General features: G+C 45.4%; 1 protein-coding gene across 1 annotated transcript; it reads left to right on the forward strand.

Annotated features, from left to right (window-relative positions):
- The first annotated feature begins 6115 nt into the window (after positions 1-6115).
- On the forward strand, positions 6116-15968 carry NIPAL4 (NIPA like domain containing 4). Its single transcript, XM_066590473.1, has 6 exons — positions 6116-6255; positions 10440-10688; positions 12115-12171; positions 13010-13100; positions 13516-13676; positions 14449-15968. The coding sequence occupies exons 1-6, from the start codon at positions 6222-6224 to the stop codon at positions 15057-15059; spliced, it is 1203 nt and encodes a 400-aa protein (XP_066446570.1). The 5' UTR covers positions 6116-6221; the 3' UTR covers positions 15060-15968.
- Positions 15969-17525: the final 1557 nt, after the last annotated feature.

Here is a 17525-nt window from a genome sequence, read left to right on the forward strand (position 1 = left end):
TAAGCCCTGAAGCTGGTATGCAGAAGTACATATTGGAAAGGGCATACATATAATTAAGGCAAACTAATGTGGCTGCTTTAGGGTACGAGGAGAGAGGGGTCTCAGCCCAGGTTGGTTGAGTACCTTATATTAATCCCTTCGCATCAAAGCCATTTTTGGCAACAATTTTTTGTTTTTCTCATCCCTGCCTTCCAGGAACCTTTTTCTTTTTCATAATGAGTTGTATTTTTTATTGGTACAATGTAACGTAACGTATTGAGTAACTTAAAAAAGTTGGGAAGAATGGAAAAAAAAAATTGGGCAGTTTGGATTGCTTTCTGGTTTTCATTCACTGTAGTGTATAGTTCTGTCAGCAATATCCTATTACACCCTGCCTCTGGCAGGGTCTAACAGAGGACAAATATGGCAGCCATGGGGACCAGAGTTATGCCCCAGTCACCATGGCAACCCATAAGCACCCTGCATTCACATCATAGAGGGCAATGGGGTGACAGTGGAAGCTTCCTCCCCTGTCGAACCGCTTAGATATTGCGGTCGTTATTGTCCTCCGCATCAATGGAGTTAAAATGAGGGGGGCATCCATTGCAGGCGGGTGTCGGCTGTATTACACCACCAGCAACCGCTGCTCCTGAGGTTGGGAAGGGGTTAATAGTTAATCCTTACCTTTGAAAAGATTTTTTTATACACAGGTCTTACAATGTCAACAAAAAGGGTTCAGGGAATTAAAAGGGTTGTACCATGATCTAAAGTTATACCCTATCCACAGAATAGGGGATAACTTGATGCTTAATCAATTATTGAAGCATTTTAGTTTTTACAAAACTGAAACTAAACATTTAGGCTGGGTTCTCACTGGGCGGATTCCGGGCGGAAATCTCGCAGTTTGGCCGCAGCAAAAAAACGCGAGATTGCCACTGGGAATCTGCTGCTTCAAAACCCGCAGCACTTAGCCACGGGTTTTGAAGCGGCCTGGCCACACGCTCTTCCCATAGAGGAGAGCGCAGCCGCAGCAGAAGAAAAAAATGAACATGCTGCGGCCGAGAAATCCGCGCCGCAGCGCTGGTTTCTGCCGTCTTTCGCCGTCCCGTGTGAACGAGATTTCTGAGAAATTTTATCCACATGGCTGGTTAATCCCGGGATTAGCGGCGGCAGGCGGATTTGCCACGGCGAAATTCCGGAGAGAATGTCCGCAGCAAATCCGCCCCGTGTGAACCCAGCCTTAGGGTGCATTCACACGAACGTATATCGGCTCGGTTTTCACGCTGAGCCGATATACATTGTCCTCGTGTGCGGGGGGGGGGATGGAAGAGCCAGGAGCAGGAACTGAGCTCCCGCCCCCTCTCTGCCTCCTCTCCGCCCCTCTGCACTATTTGCAATGAAAGGAGGTGGGGCCGGGCCAAGTTTCTAGAATTAGCCCTGCCCCATCCTGCCTCTCCCTATTGCAAATAGTGCAGAGGGGCGGAGAGGAGACAGAGAGGGGGCGGGAGCTCAGTTCCTGCCCCTGGCTCTTCCATCCTCCCCCCCCCCCTGCACACGAGGACGACGTATATCGGCTCGGCGTGAAAACCGAGCCGATATACGTTCGTGTGAATGCAGCCTTACAATTATTGCTATTGCAAATATCAATCATTTAACAAACCACTTGTTACAACTGAACAGAATCAGGTAATTAAGTAACGTGACGACAGTGATAAATTCCTGATGCTGCTAATAACCTGCAATCAGTATCCTTGTCTATCAACTGAACCAAACGTTGTATGCCTCGGATCTTTCCTGATAATCATAGCTCTTAGTACGGCCACCATACTGAAACTAGCCAAAGAAAAGGGGGGAGTGAGAAGGATCCTTCACACACCATAGACACAGCAGGAGGAAAGGAAAAATACATTGTTTAAGTACATAAAGAAGAGAAAAATAGGGGATAACTTTATGATAGGTGGGGGTCTGACCAGTAGGAGTCACACTGATTCCAAGAACAGGAGTTCTGATGTTCCCCAAATGAATGGAGCTGAGGTTGCACATACAATTTCAATGACAGCACTGGATTTTGCCAAGTATGAGCGTTCGGCAATCTCTGGCACTGTCATCAGGACTGTCGGGACCCCGTTTTTGGGATCGGTCTTACAATGTCAACAAACAAGAGAGCAAGGAATTACAGGAGTCGTAACAAGATCTGAAGTAATTCCATATCCATAGAAAACAGAATAACTTTAGGTTCGGTGAGAGTCCACACTGATCCCAAGAATAGGGATCCCGACGGTCTGGTACATCTGCTCCATTCATGCGGGAACTCTTTCGGAACCCCTGTGTTTGAGATCAGTGGAGGTCCCACCAGTCAGACACCCACTGATCCTAAAGTTATACCCTATCCACAGCTTAGGGGATAATTTTAGATCTTCGTATTACCCCTTTGATAAAGGCATGAGTGAAAGAAGATGGGGGCTAGTAAGTCCTATACTTGGTGTTTAGGGGTACCAGCACTAGTTAGAGGCCTTATTTCAATCCTTGTTTTAGGACCCGCTCAACACTATATACACCCTGGATAAGGGGTTAGAGCAAAGAGCTGTACCCGGTGGCCTTTGTTATGCTGCCTGCTCTGTGTATGCTCCAGATCATCTGTGATAGACCAAAGATCCTACAGTTACTACAGAAGAGACTGCATCCTATCTGCATTCCTTATCACATGGGGAAGGGAAGTGATCTCAGATCTCAGGCATGTAGTGACACCTGAAATACTCGCTAAACTTGTCTGGATGTGGATAGACAAGTAATTTACCAGTAGGTGTACCGAGTCACATGGGCCTCCCTCCTGATCCATGAAAAGGAATAAATATATATATGATTACCCACGCAGGTATTTCCAAGGTAGATGGCACGCAGCACTCCAAGGGATGCAAGTTAATGCAGAGGTATTTCGTTAATGCAAAGCTACTCATGGGACCATGAACGTCCAGTCCCCGTGTAGTATCCAGAAGATCAAAGATAGTAGCAGCATCAGGTGGGGAGTTAAAATAAAATCAACTTTTATTCCTCCATAAGCTTGAGAAAGACTCCTTACAGTCGAAACGTTGCCTGTATTTTACATTATGGAGGAATAAAAGTTGATTTTATTTTACCTCACCACCTGATGCTGCTACTATCTTTGATCTTCTGGATACCCACGCAGGTATGACTTCCAACCTCACCCTCGTCATATTAACCCTAAGCACTCATGCATACAATTATATTTGGGATCTGTATTAGAGATGAGCGAGTAAACTCGCTAAGGCCAATTACTCGAGCGAGTATTGTCCTTAGCGAGTACCTGCCTGCTCGGAAGAAAAGATTTGGGTGCCGGCGCGGGTAAGCGGTGAGTTGCAGGGGGGAGGAGAGAGGGAGAGAGAGATCTCCCCTCCGTTCCCCCCCCGCTCTCCCCCGCCGCTCCCCGCCCCCCGCTGGCACCCGAATCTTTTCTTCCGAGCGGGCAGGTACTCGCTAAGGACAATGCTCGCTCGAGTAATTGCCCTTAGCGAGTATGCTCGCTCATCTCTAATCTGTATCACACATACGGTTGTGACCCATTCTAATGGGCGTTGTGTTTTTTTTAATACAAAAATCTATCAGTATTTTTTGCAGCAGGTTCCGCAGGATGCCGAATATTGGACCAAATATTCCTCTAGAAGCAATAAAACTCGGAGAAATTTACTAAGCTTGGCATGGAATTAACTCATTTTTAGAGATGAGCGAACTTACTCGGTTCGGGTGTTTTTGCACTCGAGCACCGCATTTTCCGAGTAACTGACTACTCGGACGAAAAGATTCGGGGGGCGCCGGGGGTTAGCGGGGAGCTGCAGAGGGGAGTGGGGGGGGGGTGGGTGGAAAGAGAGAGAGCTCTCCCTGTTCCCCACTGCTACCCCCCGCTCCACCACGCCGTCACCCTCCCACCAGATCTTTTAGTCTGAGTAGTCAGTTACTCGGAAAATGCGGTGCTCAAGTGCAAAAACACCCGAACCGAATAAGTTTGCTCATCTCTACTCATTTTTAAATCCACCTCAACACCCCTGTGCTATTAGATTTGGATTTTGGTGCTGATTTTTCTGCACAGCGCAAAACTGCTGCCAATTCCAGTACGTGCCGTATAGTATCCAGTTTCACACGGGCAAGAAAATTGCACGAGACGTACAAATCTTGCACGAATATGAACGCCATTCTTTTGAATCAAACTCCTTTGCAGCATGTCCTATCATTGCATTGCCTACTGTTTTCAACGGGGCCGGCGAAGCATCACACCACATCCTAGGTGCACGCGAGTGTGATGCAACATGAGGTTTCCAATTAAAAACAATGGGAAACACTCCACGATCCTCTGTCGCAGCTGTCAGCCGTGCCGCAGGATCGCTACTTCCCCGAAGTGATGCGAGACGTTTTTGATACAAAAACACCTCCCATCCATGAAAATTGCACAATGGTGAGCGCGATATCGGTCCGAGTTTCACAGCCCGATATCGCACTCACCCACGTGAAATTAGTCTTAGGCCACTCTCACACGTTTTGAACGCTGTGCAGCCATGTGATGCGCAGCGAATGAAAGTCAGTGGACTTTCATTGATCCATGCAAACCAGCAGATGGAAACTGCGTATCGATACGCACGAGAAATAGATTGCAGCATGCTCTATCTGTGTACTACGCAGCGTGAGCCCTATTCCTTCCGCATCATCCGCACATCCCTTTTCTCTTTTCATCTGTACTGCGGATGAACCCGGTGAGCCGCCGTCAGACATGCGCAGTGCAGATTTTTTTCTTTAAATGTATATTTTTCCTGCGCCGTCACTAGGCGAGGACACGGAATCCAAGACCTATCCGCAAAGCCAATTGCGGACGGGTCGCGGGTTAGGCTGCTTCCATTGACTTCAAAGCAAGCCATCCGTGCACACGCCGCACGAACAGAGAGCATGCTGCGGTTTTACATCTGCTCACAGAAACCGCAATTGCTTTACGCAAGTGTACAGGAAGAATCGATTTCATACCATGCTATGAACCATATTTGCTGCGGATCCGCAATACAAATCCGTTCCGGTGCAAGCATAGCCTAATTGCTATTTCTGCAATACAATTTTAAAAAATGACGACATCTACGTGAGCGATCGTTGATCCCAATTGGCATGTGCCAACACATTGTAGCATTCAAATTACCTACTAGTGCACCCAGCGCTGTAGATTTTCTTCATCCAGGGCAAAAGTATAGCTGGTTGCCCTACCTCTATATCGAAATACCCAAGCCAAGGCAAAGAGGCTACTAGGTACAAACCTAGTGGGTGGATCTCATTATTAGCACAACACTTGTTTTAATAAGGTTCATTGACTTTCTTTTACAAATATTTTATTCCTTTTCACAGTGATAATAAAGTACATTATAAACAAGCGCAGAGATTCCGATACATGTAATATGCATAGCTGTCCACAATATTCATAAGCATTCACTTTATATACCCAGCAATGGAAACCCCAAGCACTTAGCCTATGCAGGGTACAATATACACATAGCTGGCAGTGAAGACTGTACCTGAGAATGGTGCAGGACACAAGAGGGAAGGGAAGAAAGTGCTGGAGGTGTGTGCAAATTATTTAAAGGGGTTGTCCCGCGCCGAAACGGGTTTTTTTTTTTTTCAACCCCCCCCCCGTTCGGCGCGAGACAACCCCGATGCAGGGAGGTAAAGAAAGCTCACCGGAGCGCTTACCTGAATCCCCGCGCTCCGGTGACTTCTCTACTCACCGCTGAAGATGGCCTCTTCCTCCGTGGACCGCAGCTCTTCTGTGCGGTCCACTGCCGATTCCAGCCTCCTGATTGGCTGGAATCGGCACGTGACGGGGCGGAGCTACACGGAGCTACACGGAGCCCCATAGAAGACTGCAGAAGACCCGGACTGCGCAAGCGCGGCTAATTTGGCCATCGGAGGGCGAAAATTAGTCGGCACCATGGAGACGAGGACGCCAGCAACGGAACAGGTAAGTATAAAACTTTTTATAACTTCTGCATGGCTCATAATTAATGCACAATGTACATTACAAAGTGCATTATTATGGCCATGCAGAAGTGTACAGACCCACTTGCTGCCTCGGGACAACCCCTTTAAGGGAAGGCTGCCAGCAGAGGCTGATCACCATCCCACTCCTCATATCAGCTGAGAGAAACTAGTCACAGTCTGGCTCTGAGCTCCTGGGATCTGGGATCTTCTACTACATGGCAGCTTCAGCCAACCACAACTGTGCCAATGGTGAGTAGAGCCACAGACCCTCTATAGGAAGACCTTGTCAGACTTTACATTGGGGACTTTTTGTGCATATTGGGGAATCAACAGGTGCTGACAGCTTTGTATGCCCACATTGAACCTGGGGAGTTTCTAGGACTTTGGCTAATAGAGTGAAGTCTTTTTACCTAGAACTGTACTAATATTTAGTTGTACAACTGACAGACACAAACTATCCTCATGTGGAGTGCTTGTGTGAATCTAGGGTGGGGTGCGGTATTATACTAGTAAATGGCAAAAAGTAGATTAGTTTTCCTAGTGATGTGATGCCCCAAGCAAGGCTGGGTGCACACTTGTGTTAAAGATCTGTGTCTGCAAAAAATGATCCGTGTTTCCCTGGTTGTTGTTTGTTTTAAATCCCATGTGTCATCTGTTTTTTTCACATCCACACAAAAGGGAGCAAGCCAGCCCTGTGTGTGTTTTGACATTAGGTAAAGCGAAAAAAGTTTTTGGTAGCGTGTTAGCCTATGGAAAGTGTGTCATGCGTGGTCCGTGGGCGACTTGTCACTGCTGATCTTGCAATGGCAACTCGCCTGTGGACAGCCAGCCTAAGGCTGCCTGTCCATGGGCAATAGTTTATTGCGTTACCCACTGCGATAATTCGGCCGTGGGTAACGCAGTAATTGCTTTCCATAGGCTTACTATGGAAAGCGCAGCCCCGATGTCCACGAGTGGAGAATCATAGCGATTCTCCGCTCGTGGGATTTAAATCGCGGCATGCCGCAATTCTCCGCGGTGGGCCTATCTGTCACATAGGCTCAGCGTGGAGACCTGACAGCTCTTCCCCCACGACGGAATATCGCTAGCGATATTCCGTCACGGCCGTGGACAGGGGGTCTAAGGCTGAATGCAAACGGCTGGGTCGGACTCCACCTGTGAGATTCTCGCAGCGGGATGCGACCCTGTGCCCATGCAGTGACCTCCGGCTTACCTGTCTGGCATCTTTGCTCTGCAGATGTGCTGGCTGGCGCACATGCACGCTGCAGAGCCTTTGCGTCAGCGATGACGTAGCAATGCGAGGCTCGCACTGATATAGGACATGCCGTGATTTTTTAAAATTTTAACTCGAGTGAGTTTTCCGTGATCAAAACCGCGGCTGTCTGCATTAGTTTGCGTAAACCAATGCAATCTTATGGCAGCGTTCAACGCGCTTGTGCATTTGGCCTAAGATAAATCAAGCAATCTTGTAGATATGATACTTTTTTTTTAATGGCTAACAAACTTATATGACGTTCTAGTGAGCTCTCAGACCTCTCAGGGTCCGAGAGCTGGGTGTGTTATCTTACTGAGTGTCCGGAACAGCTGGTAAGGCCGCCTGCAGACGGCTGGGTTGGATCCCGCTGTGAGAATTTTCGCAGCGGGATACGGTCCCGTGCCCCTGCAGAGACCTGCGGCTCACCTGCTCCCGGCGTCTCCTCTTTGCGCTGTGTGCCGGCTGCTGCCCAACGGGCGCATGCGCAGAGAGAAGTCGGCCCATCACCACTGACCTTTCTGTGCAGGCCTCTGCGAAACCCGCACCGAAATAGAACACGCCGCGATTTGTTTTCCGCGTGTGTTTTCATGTGGACAAATCGCGTCCGTCTGCCTAGGATTGCGTTATCTAATGCAATCCTATTCTGGCGGGCACGGGCGGAAATTCTGCGGGAAATCCTGCTGTTTTTCCCCACCTCATATAGGCTGGGCACACAGACTTTTATTACGTGGACATAGTAAGCGGTGAATGGCAGTACATTGATTTTTCATTATTTCACTCACTCTTGTGAAAAATTTCTTAAAAATGCAAATTGCACACGTACAGCCCTGTTGGCTTTTATAGGTGCATTCGGAACCCAGTGCAATTACATGGTGTTTTTCATGCATGTTCCTAGAAGACATGAGAAGAAGCGGTGTTAAAAAAAAAAAAAAAAAAAAAAAAGTCAGTGCATGACAGCGTGCGTAAAAAATGCTGTATAGGCCACCTGCAGATGGCTGGGTCGGTTCACCCGCTCCCGGTGTCTCCCCTTCTCTGATGTGTCGGCTGCCGCCCAGACAGAACATGCGCAGAGTGGGTCTCTACTGACATTCTGTCGCGATTTGTTTTCCGTGTGCATTTTCATGCGGACAAATCGCGGCTGTGTGCATAGGATTGTGTGCATGCGTGCAATCCTATGGCAGCAGGCACGGGCGGAAATTCTGCGGGAAATCCTGCCGCGGAATTTCCGCCTGTGTGCATGCAAACAAAAACATGGGAAAACGCAATTCCCTAAGCAAGTAAGACCCCCTGTCCACGGCAGTGATTTCACCAGTGTTGCTATGGATAGCGCTGGCCCCGTGTCCACGGGCAGAGAATCACTGTTATTCTCCGCTCGCAGCTGGCAATTCGCAGCATGCTGCGAATTGCCCCAATTCTCCACGGATAGCCTGTCAGTTAGGCTGACCTGCGGAGAACCGTCTGCCGGCTCCTGCTCCCAGCCAGCGGCTCCCGCGGCGAATCGTGGACAGGGGGCCTAAAACTTTTTTTTTTTTTTTTTTTCCAGGGGTGTGATCCTCTGTGCTGCATCCCAGAATGCTTTACAGATTACAACGCTTCACCTCCATAGGGGGCTGCAGCCTTTTATGTGTCTGACCTGGTATTTGCTCGGTTTTACAACTCTATTGTTTTTACTTCTTTGCAAATCCCTTTATCCTAAATGACTACATTAACCTGGAGGAATCCCCTATCACTGAACATCTTGTACAATGGGCAGACCTGGAGAAACAATGCTTTCATGTTCAATAACCCATTTAATTTGTTTTGTTTTTTTTTTCTAAAAACTGATAGTTAATGTTTCCTGGCACTAAACACAGAACAAACCCATGGGATGTCACAGCAGTTCTAGCCTTTTGTTTAAATGAAACTATTCTGAATTGCTAGTGTATTCTCATAGTGACCCATCTGTCCTAGACAAAGATGGCTGAACCGCTTCTCTGACCACCTGATGCACGCATTAGTATACAGCGATGGTTTACGTCCCTACGTGCTGCTCTAACTGGTCAATCGAATCGGCATATAGTATCTTTAAAGGGCCTGATGCAAAATAATGCATCAGGTAGTCAAAGAAGCGGTTTGTCCAGTGTCACAGGGTCACTTAAAAACAATAAGTAGTCGTCAACGCGATTGCGAAAAGCAATATGTTTAAAAAAACCAAAACCTACACTATATGGGTGTAAGCTCTGAAAAGGACATGTCTCTAGTTGAGGAATGACAATAGATCATAAGAACAGGTTGGGTGAAGGAGGGAAGGATTGCAAGCAAGAACAGAAGGTAAGGAGTGGTGAAAAAGCATGATGCAAACAAGTCGAGGCAGCCATTCTATCACTCACGAGCTAAACTGAAAAAACCTATGGAGCATTGTCAAATATAGCCAAAAATTGTAGATCAAGAAGGCACTTGAATTTTTTGGATGGTCCACGACCACCAATTCCTCCATTCACATGATATGATTTTAAAGGGGTATTCCCATCTCCACACGATATGCCATGGGACCAGCATCTATCATGAGTTGGGGCTCCCAGCCACCATAAATGCAGTGCTTGGGATACAGCACCTTGTACGACACTTAGTTCCATAGAAGTCACAAGGATTTGCACTAGTTGCTTAACTCCCATTGACTTTTATAGGAGTTATGGAACCAGCGTAGTTTAGCTGTTTTGGTCATCCTGGTGACCTTGTAGTCAGTGGTGGTCCCATATCGGCTGTTTGACTGAGATGGGACCACCCCTTTTAAAGACTCAACCCATCAGGCTCTGGTAGGTGTTGAGGATGATCTCCAGAGTTGGGAAATGATTTGCCATCACAAAATGCCTTAATGGGACCTTCTGAATAGAGGAAAATGATCCTCGTATTATGGCAGGTAAGGCTAACTGACAATGAAGCTTTTATGTAAAGGGCCTTTAAACCTGCTATTACCATTCACTCCTCTGTATGTAAGTCTTTCTGGATCTTCTTGGAACTAATGATATGAATGATAAAATGGTGATCTAGGGGGCACATTTTTCTGAACATTTAATAATTGCACTAAACCAGTGCAGGATATGGATACAGCACAGGCTTCATGTTCTGTGACCCTTTGATTGTATTCAGAATATACACAGCACCACATACTAATATATAATTGACGCTTTCTTTACAGGAACATTGGTCACACTAACCTGCCCCTCACGCCAGGTGATCTGCCAGATTTTAGCAGATGTTGAGTTGCCAGTCTCAGTTTACCAGAACCTGACCTTGGATACAAGTTGGTCCTCTACACCATCAGCCAACCATGAGTTCCTCATTGGATTGGCACTAGCGGTGTTGTCCAGCATTCTTATTGGGAGCAGTGTTATCTTGAAAAAGAAAGGTCTTCTTCATTTGTCAGAGCAAGGACATACTCGTGCAGGTATGGGAAGTGGGGTGCAGCGTGTGCAGTCATTGATGGACTTGGGTTGGTTGAGGGAAGTGTGACTTCAGGTACTGTAGGAAATAAGATGCATGATGAAGAATGTCCACTTTTGTAACAAACTATTTTATCTTTCTTTAAAGATCTATTATTTTGTGTCTACAGCTCCTATTGCAGACCTGTGTCTCTATGGCCGCCCCCAACTTCTCTTAACTTGTTAACGCAGAGGCGTAACTTGAAGCTCCTGGGCCCCAATGCAAAACCTGTAATGGGGGCCCCAACTATAATGCTTTATTCATAGTACTGGGCTCCCTATATAGAGAAGAGTGGCCTTATGGGCCCCCTAAGGCTCCTGGGTCTGGGAGCAACCAAATCCCCTATAGTTGCACAAGTGCATGCCACTAATGGACATGACCTCATAGACTCTTCCTTATTGTAGCCTGATGAAGGACCTTCTAAAACACAGGAGTGCACTTCTGTTCTTCACCCCGTTTTTTTTTGTGTTTTTTTTAGTTAAAGGGGTTGTCCCGCGCTGAAACGGGTTGTTTTTTTTTTTTTCAATAGGCCCCCCCATTTGGCGCGAGACAAACCCAATGCATGTGTTAAAAAAAACAAAACGTTTAGTACTTACCCGAATCCCCGCTCTGCGGCGACTTCTTACTTACCTTACCAAGATGGCAGCCGGGATCTTCACCCACGATGCACCGCGGGTCTTCTCCCATGGTGCAACATGGGCTCTGTGCGGTCCATTGCCGATTCCAGCCTCCTGACTGGCTGGAATCGGCACACGTGATGGGGCGGAGCTACGCGATGACGCGTAGAAGGGGGCGGAGCCAGAACTCCGCTCGTGCCAAGACCCAAGAGAAGGGAGAAGACCCTTCTGCGCAAGCGCTTCTAATCGGGAGATTAGACGCTGAAATTAGATGGCACCATGGAGACGGGGACGCCAGCAACGGAGCAGGTAAGTGAATAACTTCTGTATGGCTCATAATTAATGCACGATGTATATTACAAAGTGCATTAATATGGCCATACAGAAGTGCTTACCCCCACTTGCTTTCTCGGGACAACCCCTTCAATGTATCCCTGATTTTGCTTCTACATAAGCTGTGCAAATGTACAGAGAAGAATGATATACATGGTGAATGTCAAGTTTATCAAGAACTACCCACGTTTTAGCCCCCCCCCCCTACATTTTTGTTTGTTCTCAGGAAAAAGGTCTTAAAATGCAAAATCTTTCAGTGGGGTGGGAGAGGCCATACCTACAATGCACCCTATGAACACTGGCGTCTTAGCAGCATTGTGGGGGGCCTTTTTTATTCATTTATTTTTCGTCATCTGTCAAATTTTATTTTTCGTCATCTGTCAAATTTCATTGGAACAGAGCAATCTTGGCTTGTATCCTATATTTTTGCCTTTATTCCAGGTGCTGGTGGACATGGCTACTTGAAAGACTGGTTGTGGTGGGCTGGACTCCTTACAAGTAAGTTTAAAGTGGGAAGCCACTTTTAAAACTCTATTAGGAATTTCTGAGTTAATACTTGACCAGAAAAGAGCAATGGGTGAGTCTCCCTCTGGAAGACCCATAATGGTCATGCGTTGCAAAGACAACCCATTGGTCTCAGTTGATACTGTGTAATGCTTTAGTTCTTCTGCAGAGCAGCTGCTGGGTTTTTTTCCATAAATTCATGGTTGCCATCCTAATTAATTTTTTTTTTCCCCTGGGCAACTTTGCCAAAAATCACAGATTAGCAACGTTTTTATGGACACATTGGAAAACCATAATTAATATGGTAAAAGTGATACATGTTTATATGTCATACTGATATGAACTCATTACCAGTATTTAATGTGATCTGTAAAATACTACCACAATGACCTGCTCAAGTACCACCAGTCTCAAAAATAAAAATTAATGGATGCATCAATTTTTTTTTTTTTATTTTTTTTTTTTACATACACTAGCAAAAAAGATTCCTATTTTATGGACTCTACAGGAATTTCAGGACAGTTGGCAACTCTGCACAAATTCTAACAAAAGGGCATTGAGCGAAGAGCATTGCACTTAGTGTCCAATCCAAAATATCTGGCACTTGTATATTGGATTAAAAAAAAGAAGGAAAGGTCATGTAAGAGTCCTAAAACTACATGGCATTTAAGTGCATCTACATCTGTTTAGTGGTTTTTGGGCCTGACCTATTCTCTTTACCCATTCTACTCAAATCTGATTATCCCTGTTGGTTATGAGTGATATTGCAAGGGAAGGGTGTTAAATATATGCAATAATTGGATAATGTGCCTTATTTTTTTTGCCCTTGCAGTGGGAGGTGGAGAAGCTGCCAACTTTGCTGCATATGCTTTTGCTCCAGCCACCATTGTCACACCACTTGGAGGCCTCAGTGTCTTAATAAGGTAATGTCCATCTATGTAGAAGTATATACAACTAACTGTCAATTTGAGTCACTCAGTGAATGTGCTTACCCAACTTCTAGCTGGGGTTGTCCCACTTCTGTTTTGCTATAATAATTGGACAGCGCCATACATCAAAAGAGCTGGAAGTTAGACAATCCCTTCGAATGTCATTTTGCCCAAACCATGACGCTGTCATTATTCCCAATTTTTCTTCACGGTGTTTGCTTAATAGTGTGAGATCTATTTTATTAGTCCTAATCATAGGCAATGCACATCTTCAGAACTGGTGAGCCAAAAAAGTTTTTGCCGTTTGCAGGTAGCATGTGTGAGATTAACTTTTTTGCCTACTTCCAAAAAGTATATGTGTATATAATATATATATATTTAGTGCTGTGATATACTTTTTCTTCTATAGTGCTGTGATGTCATCCTATCTATTGGGTGAAAGGCTGAACCTCTTGGGGAAGTTGGGGTGTGCGCTCAGTGTATTGGGAAGCACTGTTCTTATAATACACTCCCCAGAAGAACAAGAAGTGACTACGGTAGAAGAGATGACTTCCAAGCTTAAGGACCCAGGTACAGGGAGCATTCAAACTGGACAAAGTGGCAATAGACTAATGTATTCTTAGGGCACGGTTCACATCTGTAATGTGGTTTCAACTTATAATGGAAAACGACCATGCTGACTCAATCGTACAACAGACCCCAATGACGTATAATGGATTTTGTCAGGTTCTGCTATTGTGTCCATTGGAGTCTAATGGAACCTCTGACGTAGATGTGAACAGAACCTTAACTTAGAAAGGGGCTCATGTAGGAGACTGTTTGGGACCTATTGTACAGAACCACATCTGACAGTTATGTATACCAATGTATAAAGAGGACTTGGTGTGCTACTATGAATTATGCTGCCTAAATAACATTATACAATGTAGAAGTAATGGTGCTCAGGTCCATGGTCTCAAAGCCAATATCAGTCTTACTTGCTATGAATCATCCTGAGGATGATGATGGAGAAGCTGGGATTTTTGCCCTCACTATAACCCAACCTTGGTTGGCACCCTCATTGGCTTGTTCTATGCTCTTATTGTAAGCCCATGCAGCACAGGCACATGTAACTTTTTAGTAGACTCCTTGTGCAGGATCATCTTTTTGACTTTTGGCCAGCTACTTGAGTTAAAAACGTTAGGTCTGTAAATGGTTGAACTTTTTAATTGAAGGAACTATGCTTATGAGCTTACTAGAAGGTATCTATAAAGAACTATTTTGCCCATATAAGACTTTTGTAAATGGTCTTGTTACCGGTTTGCTTTCATGATGCTAATCCATAGCTTCTTTTAACCAACAGGTTTCATTGTCTACATCAGTTTGCTGCTCATCTGCTGTTTGGTCCTGATCTTCATCCTCTCTCCTCGCTATGGCCACCAAAACATCCTTGTCTTCCTAGCAATATGTTCCCTGCTGGGTGCTTTCACTGTGTCTTCCGTGAAAGGCTTGGGCATTGCTGTGAAGGGTCTTATCATAGGTCTACCAGTTGTTAAACATCCTCTTCCATGGATCCTTATCCCCATTTTGATAGTCTCGGTGGTTACGCAGGTGAACTACCTCAACAAATCACTGGACGTGTTTAATACTTCCTTGGTCTTCCCCATCTACTATGTCTTCTTCACCACTGTGGTTATCACTACGTCTCTCATCCTCTTTAAGGAATGGGTATCTATGTCTCCATCTGATGGCGTAGGGGCAGTTTGTGCATTCTTGATCATCATCTTGGGCGTCTTCATGCTTCATGCCTTTAATAACATGGACATAAGTCTTAAAAGTCTACAGCAACATCTACATTGTATGGCTCCAGTTTCTACCGAACCCATCCAAAATGAAGACGAGATGACCTTAGTCGACAACATGGAGACGGAGCACACCGGTACTATTCCCAAAGTGTTTGTTATATACACCTAATGAAGACTTTTCCACAATGTGTTTTAGGAATAGTCAATTGATGCACTTGTAAAACTCCACAGGAGTGATTCTTCAGACAATTTATGATTCCTTCTACCTCTAAGAAGATCATTCCTATTAAGCAACCTCATAAGACTTAAAACCTTAAGGAACTGACCAAAGCTCATGTAGCTAAGTGCCATATTCCTTAGACCTCTTCCACCTACCCCTTGTGGATTAGGGTTAGGGCTTATTCACAAGAGCATAGGTAATCAGCAACTACAGTCCATTGATTTCAATGGGTTCAATCACAGTGCATATTCTTCATGTAACTTTGGGTTGCGTGAAGAAAAAGCAGCATGTGCTATCTTGGTCCGTATTATGCACTGTAATAGCCCATTGAAATCGATGGGCGTGTGTAAATATGCCAATTTACATCCAAAATCAGCAGAATTTAGTTTTTTTTTGGTGTGTGAGGAAATAGACTGCCGAAAAAACGCAAGGCAACATCGTGGTTCGGCCCGTGAATACTCTGTGGTCACAGACTGAAATATGCATATGCCTGTGTGAATGCACCCATTGATAAGCTGCTGAGTGAAAACAAGACAGTCCATGGTTTCTGTCACAAGGATGTCCAAGTATTTCCCAATTAGTAGTAGTAGATATTTCGTACAAGACGACCTCCTATGTATATATACACAAGGATGCACCAACTGAGGCTGGAACTCTACAGTGTTTGCTCTTGTTTATTTGCATTTCTAGTTATGACTTTTGTACATATTTTAGTATTTTATCGAGCCATGCAGTGTTACTTCAAGTATTTGTGGGGAAAAACTGCCCCATAACATTTTGATTGTGTTTAATGGGAAGGAAAAATTTTTAAAAAGTACTATGCAATACTATAATAAAGGGACGATTGCATATGTAAAATGTGTTGCCTAATGGAACTGGGGGCCTGAGTTTGGCAATCTGGCCACATGGCACTGGCTTACTCCCTGGGCACACAACACTTGTGTTTGGACACAGACGGCACTTGGAGTATTAGTCAGCACTCTTCAGGGAAACTCCACCATGCGCGACCTGATGGCCTCTAGCCTATCGGCTTCGCTCCTTTCTAATGGCTTCGCGCTTCTCTGCACTGTTGCCCAACCAGCGTGGGAACCAAAACCCTTTTATCAAATTGCATACTCGAACCACACCCCCTCATATACAATAAATGGGCTAGACCTGACTAAAATGCTGTTTGTGTACCATCATAACTAAATATATATTCATTTTCTATTGTTTAATGTAACATGCTGCATAAGGGCTTGCAGGGGACAATCGCAACATGTTTTAATTTGTGCGGAAAATTGTATGGACTGCTTCCATTGCAGTCAATGGAAGCTGTCCATTCCACGCTGTGGGTACTGCGGGAATCTGCGGCACAGGCCGGCGCACTGGGCGAGACACTCATGGCGGAGTCAGACTGGTGAGTATAGGGTCTTTGGGGGGCACCAGGTCTGATTCCACTGCGAGTTTTCACTATCTTAATCCGAGCTGGCTGTGGGCGTGAGGCCTAAAGGTACCTCTTCAGTGGAAACAGATTCCGGCAATGGTTCTCCTGTGCACACACGACCACTGCGTGTGAGAGATCGCTCACTTGTCGGCGTCATCTGGTTACTAACTCTCCTAAAACCAAGTGACTAACGACCTGTGTGAACGGGCAGTCGTTCATCTATGAATTGCCTATTTGCAGTAAGTGCAGGCGGGTGGCAGGAAGAGATCTCTGGTGCCTCCAGCCACAGAATGACTCGCTTCTGTGTGAAAGCACGGGATGACGGTCGGGCACTTATGCACCTAACAGTCGTTTTGTGTAAAGGTATCTTTTGGTCATCCATGTTAATATAGAGAATTGATGCCCTGCCTATACAAGCACTTACATGGCCATTGGGGTGAAAGGGTATGAACAGCCTCTGGATTTGGAGTTTCTATGGAGCTGGAGCAGGAGCCAATCCTGCTCCATATATAGCAGGTGCTGGCTGTCTTTGACAGATGACACCCACAATCAGCACTTATGCAGATTGTGATTGTTAACCATTTTAAATGCCCCGATTGCTGTTCAGTGGTCCTAAACGGCCCCCTGAAGATTAGATTGTGAGGTGACCTTCAGTTGTCTGACATGTAAGCCTACCTATCAGGGCAGCCCACAGGATCATCCTAATAGAATGCCGACAGAAATATCAAATACTGTAGCACTGAATTATTGCAGTACATGGTATAAGTGATCAAACAGTCCCATGTTCAAGTCCTTTTATAGGGACTTAATCCCTCCCTTTTTTTTTCTTCTACACCTTACTTTCCTGCATTTCTAATAATTATCCTCTTTACATAGTCCATGCATATTATGTAGCACTTTCATCACTTCCTATTAGCTTTTGTCCCCATTGGGCTCACAATCTATATTCACATATCTGTTTTTAGATTTTTTTTTTTTTTATAAACCAC

Source organism: Eleutherodactylus coqui, chromosome 2 (genome assembly GCF_035609145.1).
Source record: "Eleutherodactylus coqui strain aEleCoq1 chromosome 2, aEleCoq1.hap1, whole genome shotgun sequence".
Lineage (NCBI taxonomy): Eukaryota > Metazoa > Chordata > Amphibia > Anura > Eleutherodactylidae > Eleutherodactylus > Eleutherodactylus coqui.

Excerpts from the sequence above, each read along its gene's own strand:
- NIPAL4 (XM_066590473.1), top strand. The coding sequence starts at position 6,222 with ATGGCAGCTTCAGCCAACCACAACTGTGCCAATG. Across the intron at positions 6,256-10,439 it reads CAACCACAACTGTGCCAATG|GAACATTGGTCACACTAACC; the intron begins GTGAGTAGAGCC and ends CTTTCTTTACAG. Across the intron at positions 10,689-12,114 it reads GCAAGGACATACTCGTGCAG|GTGCTGGTGGACATGGCTAC; the intron begins GTATGGGAAGTG and ends CCTTTATTCCAG.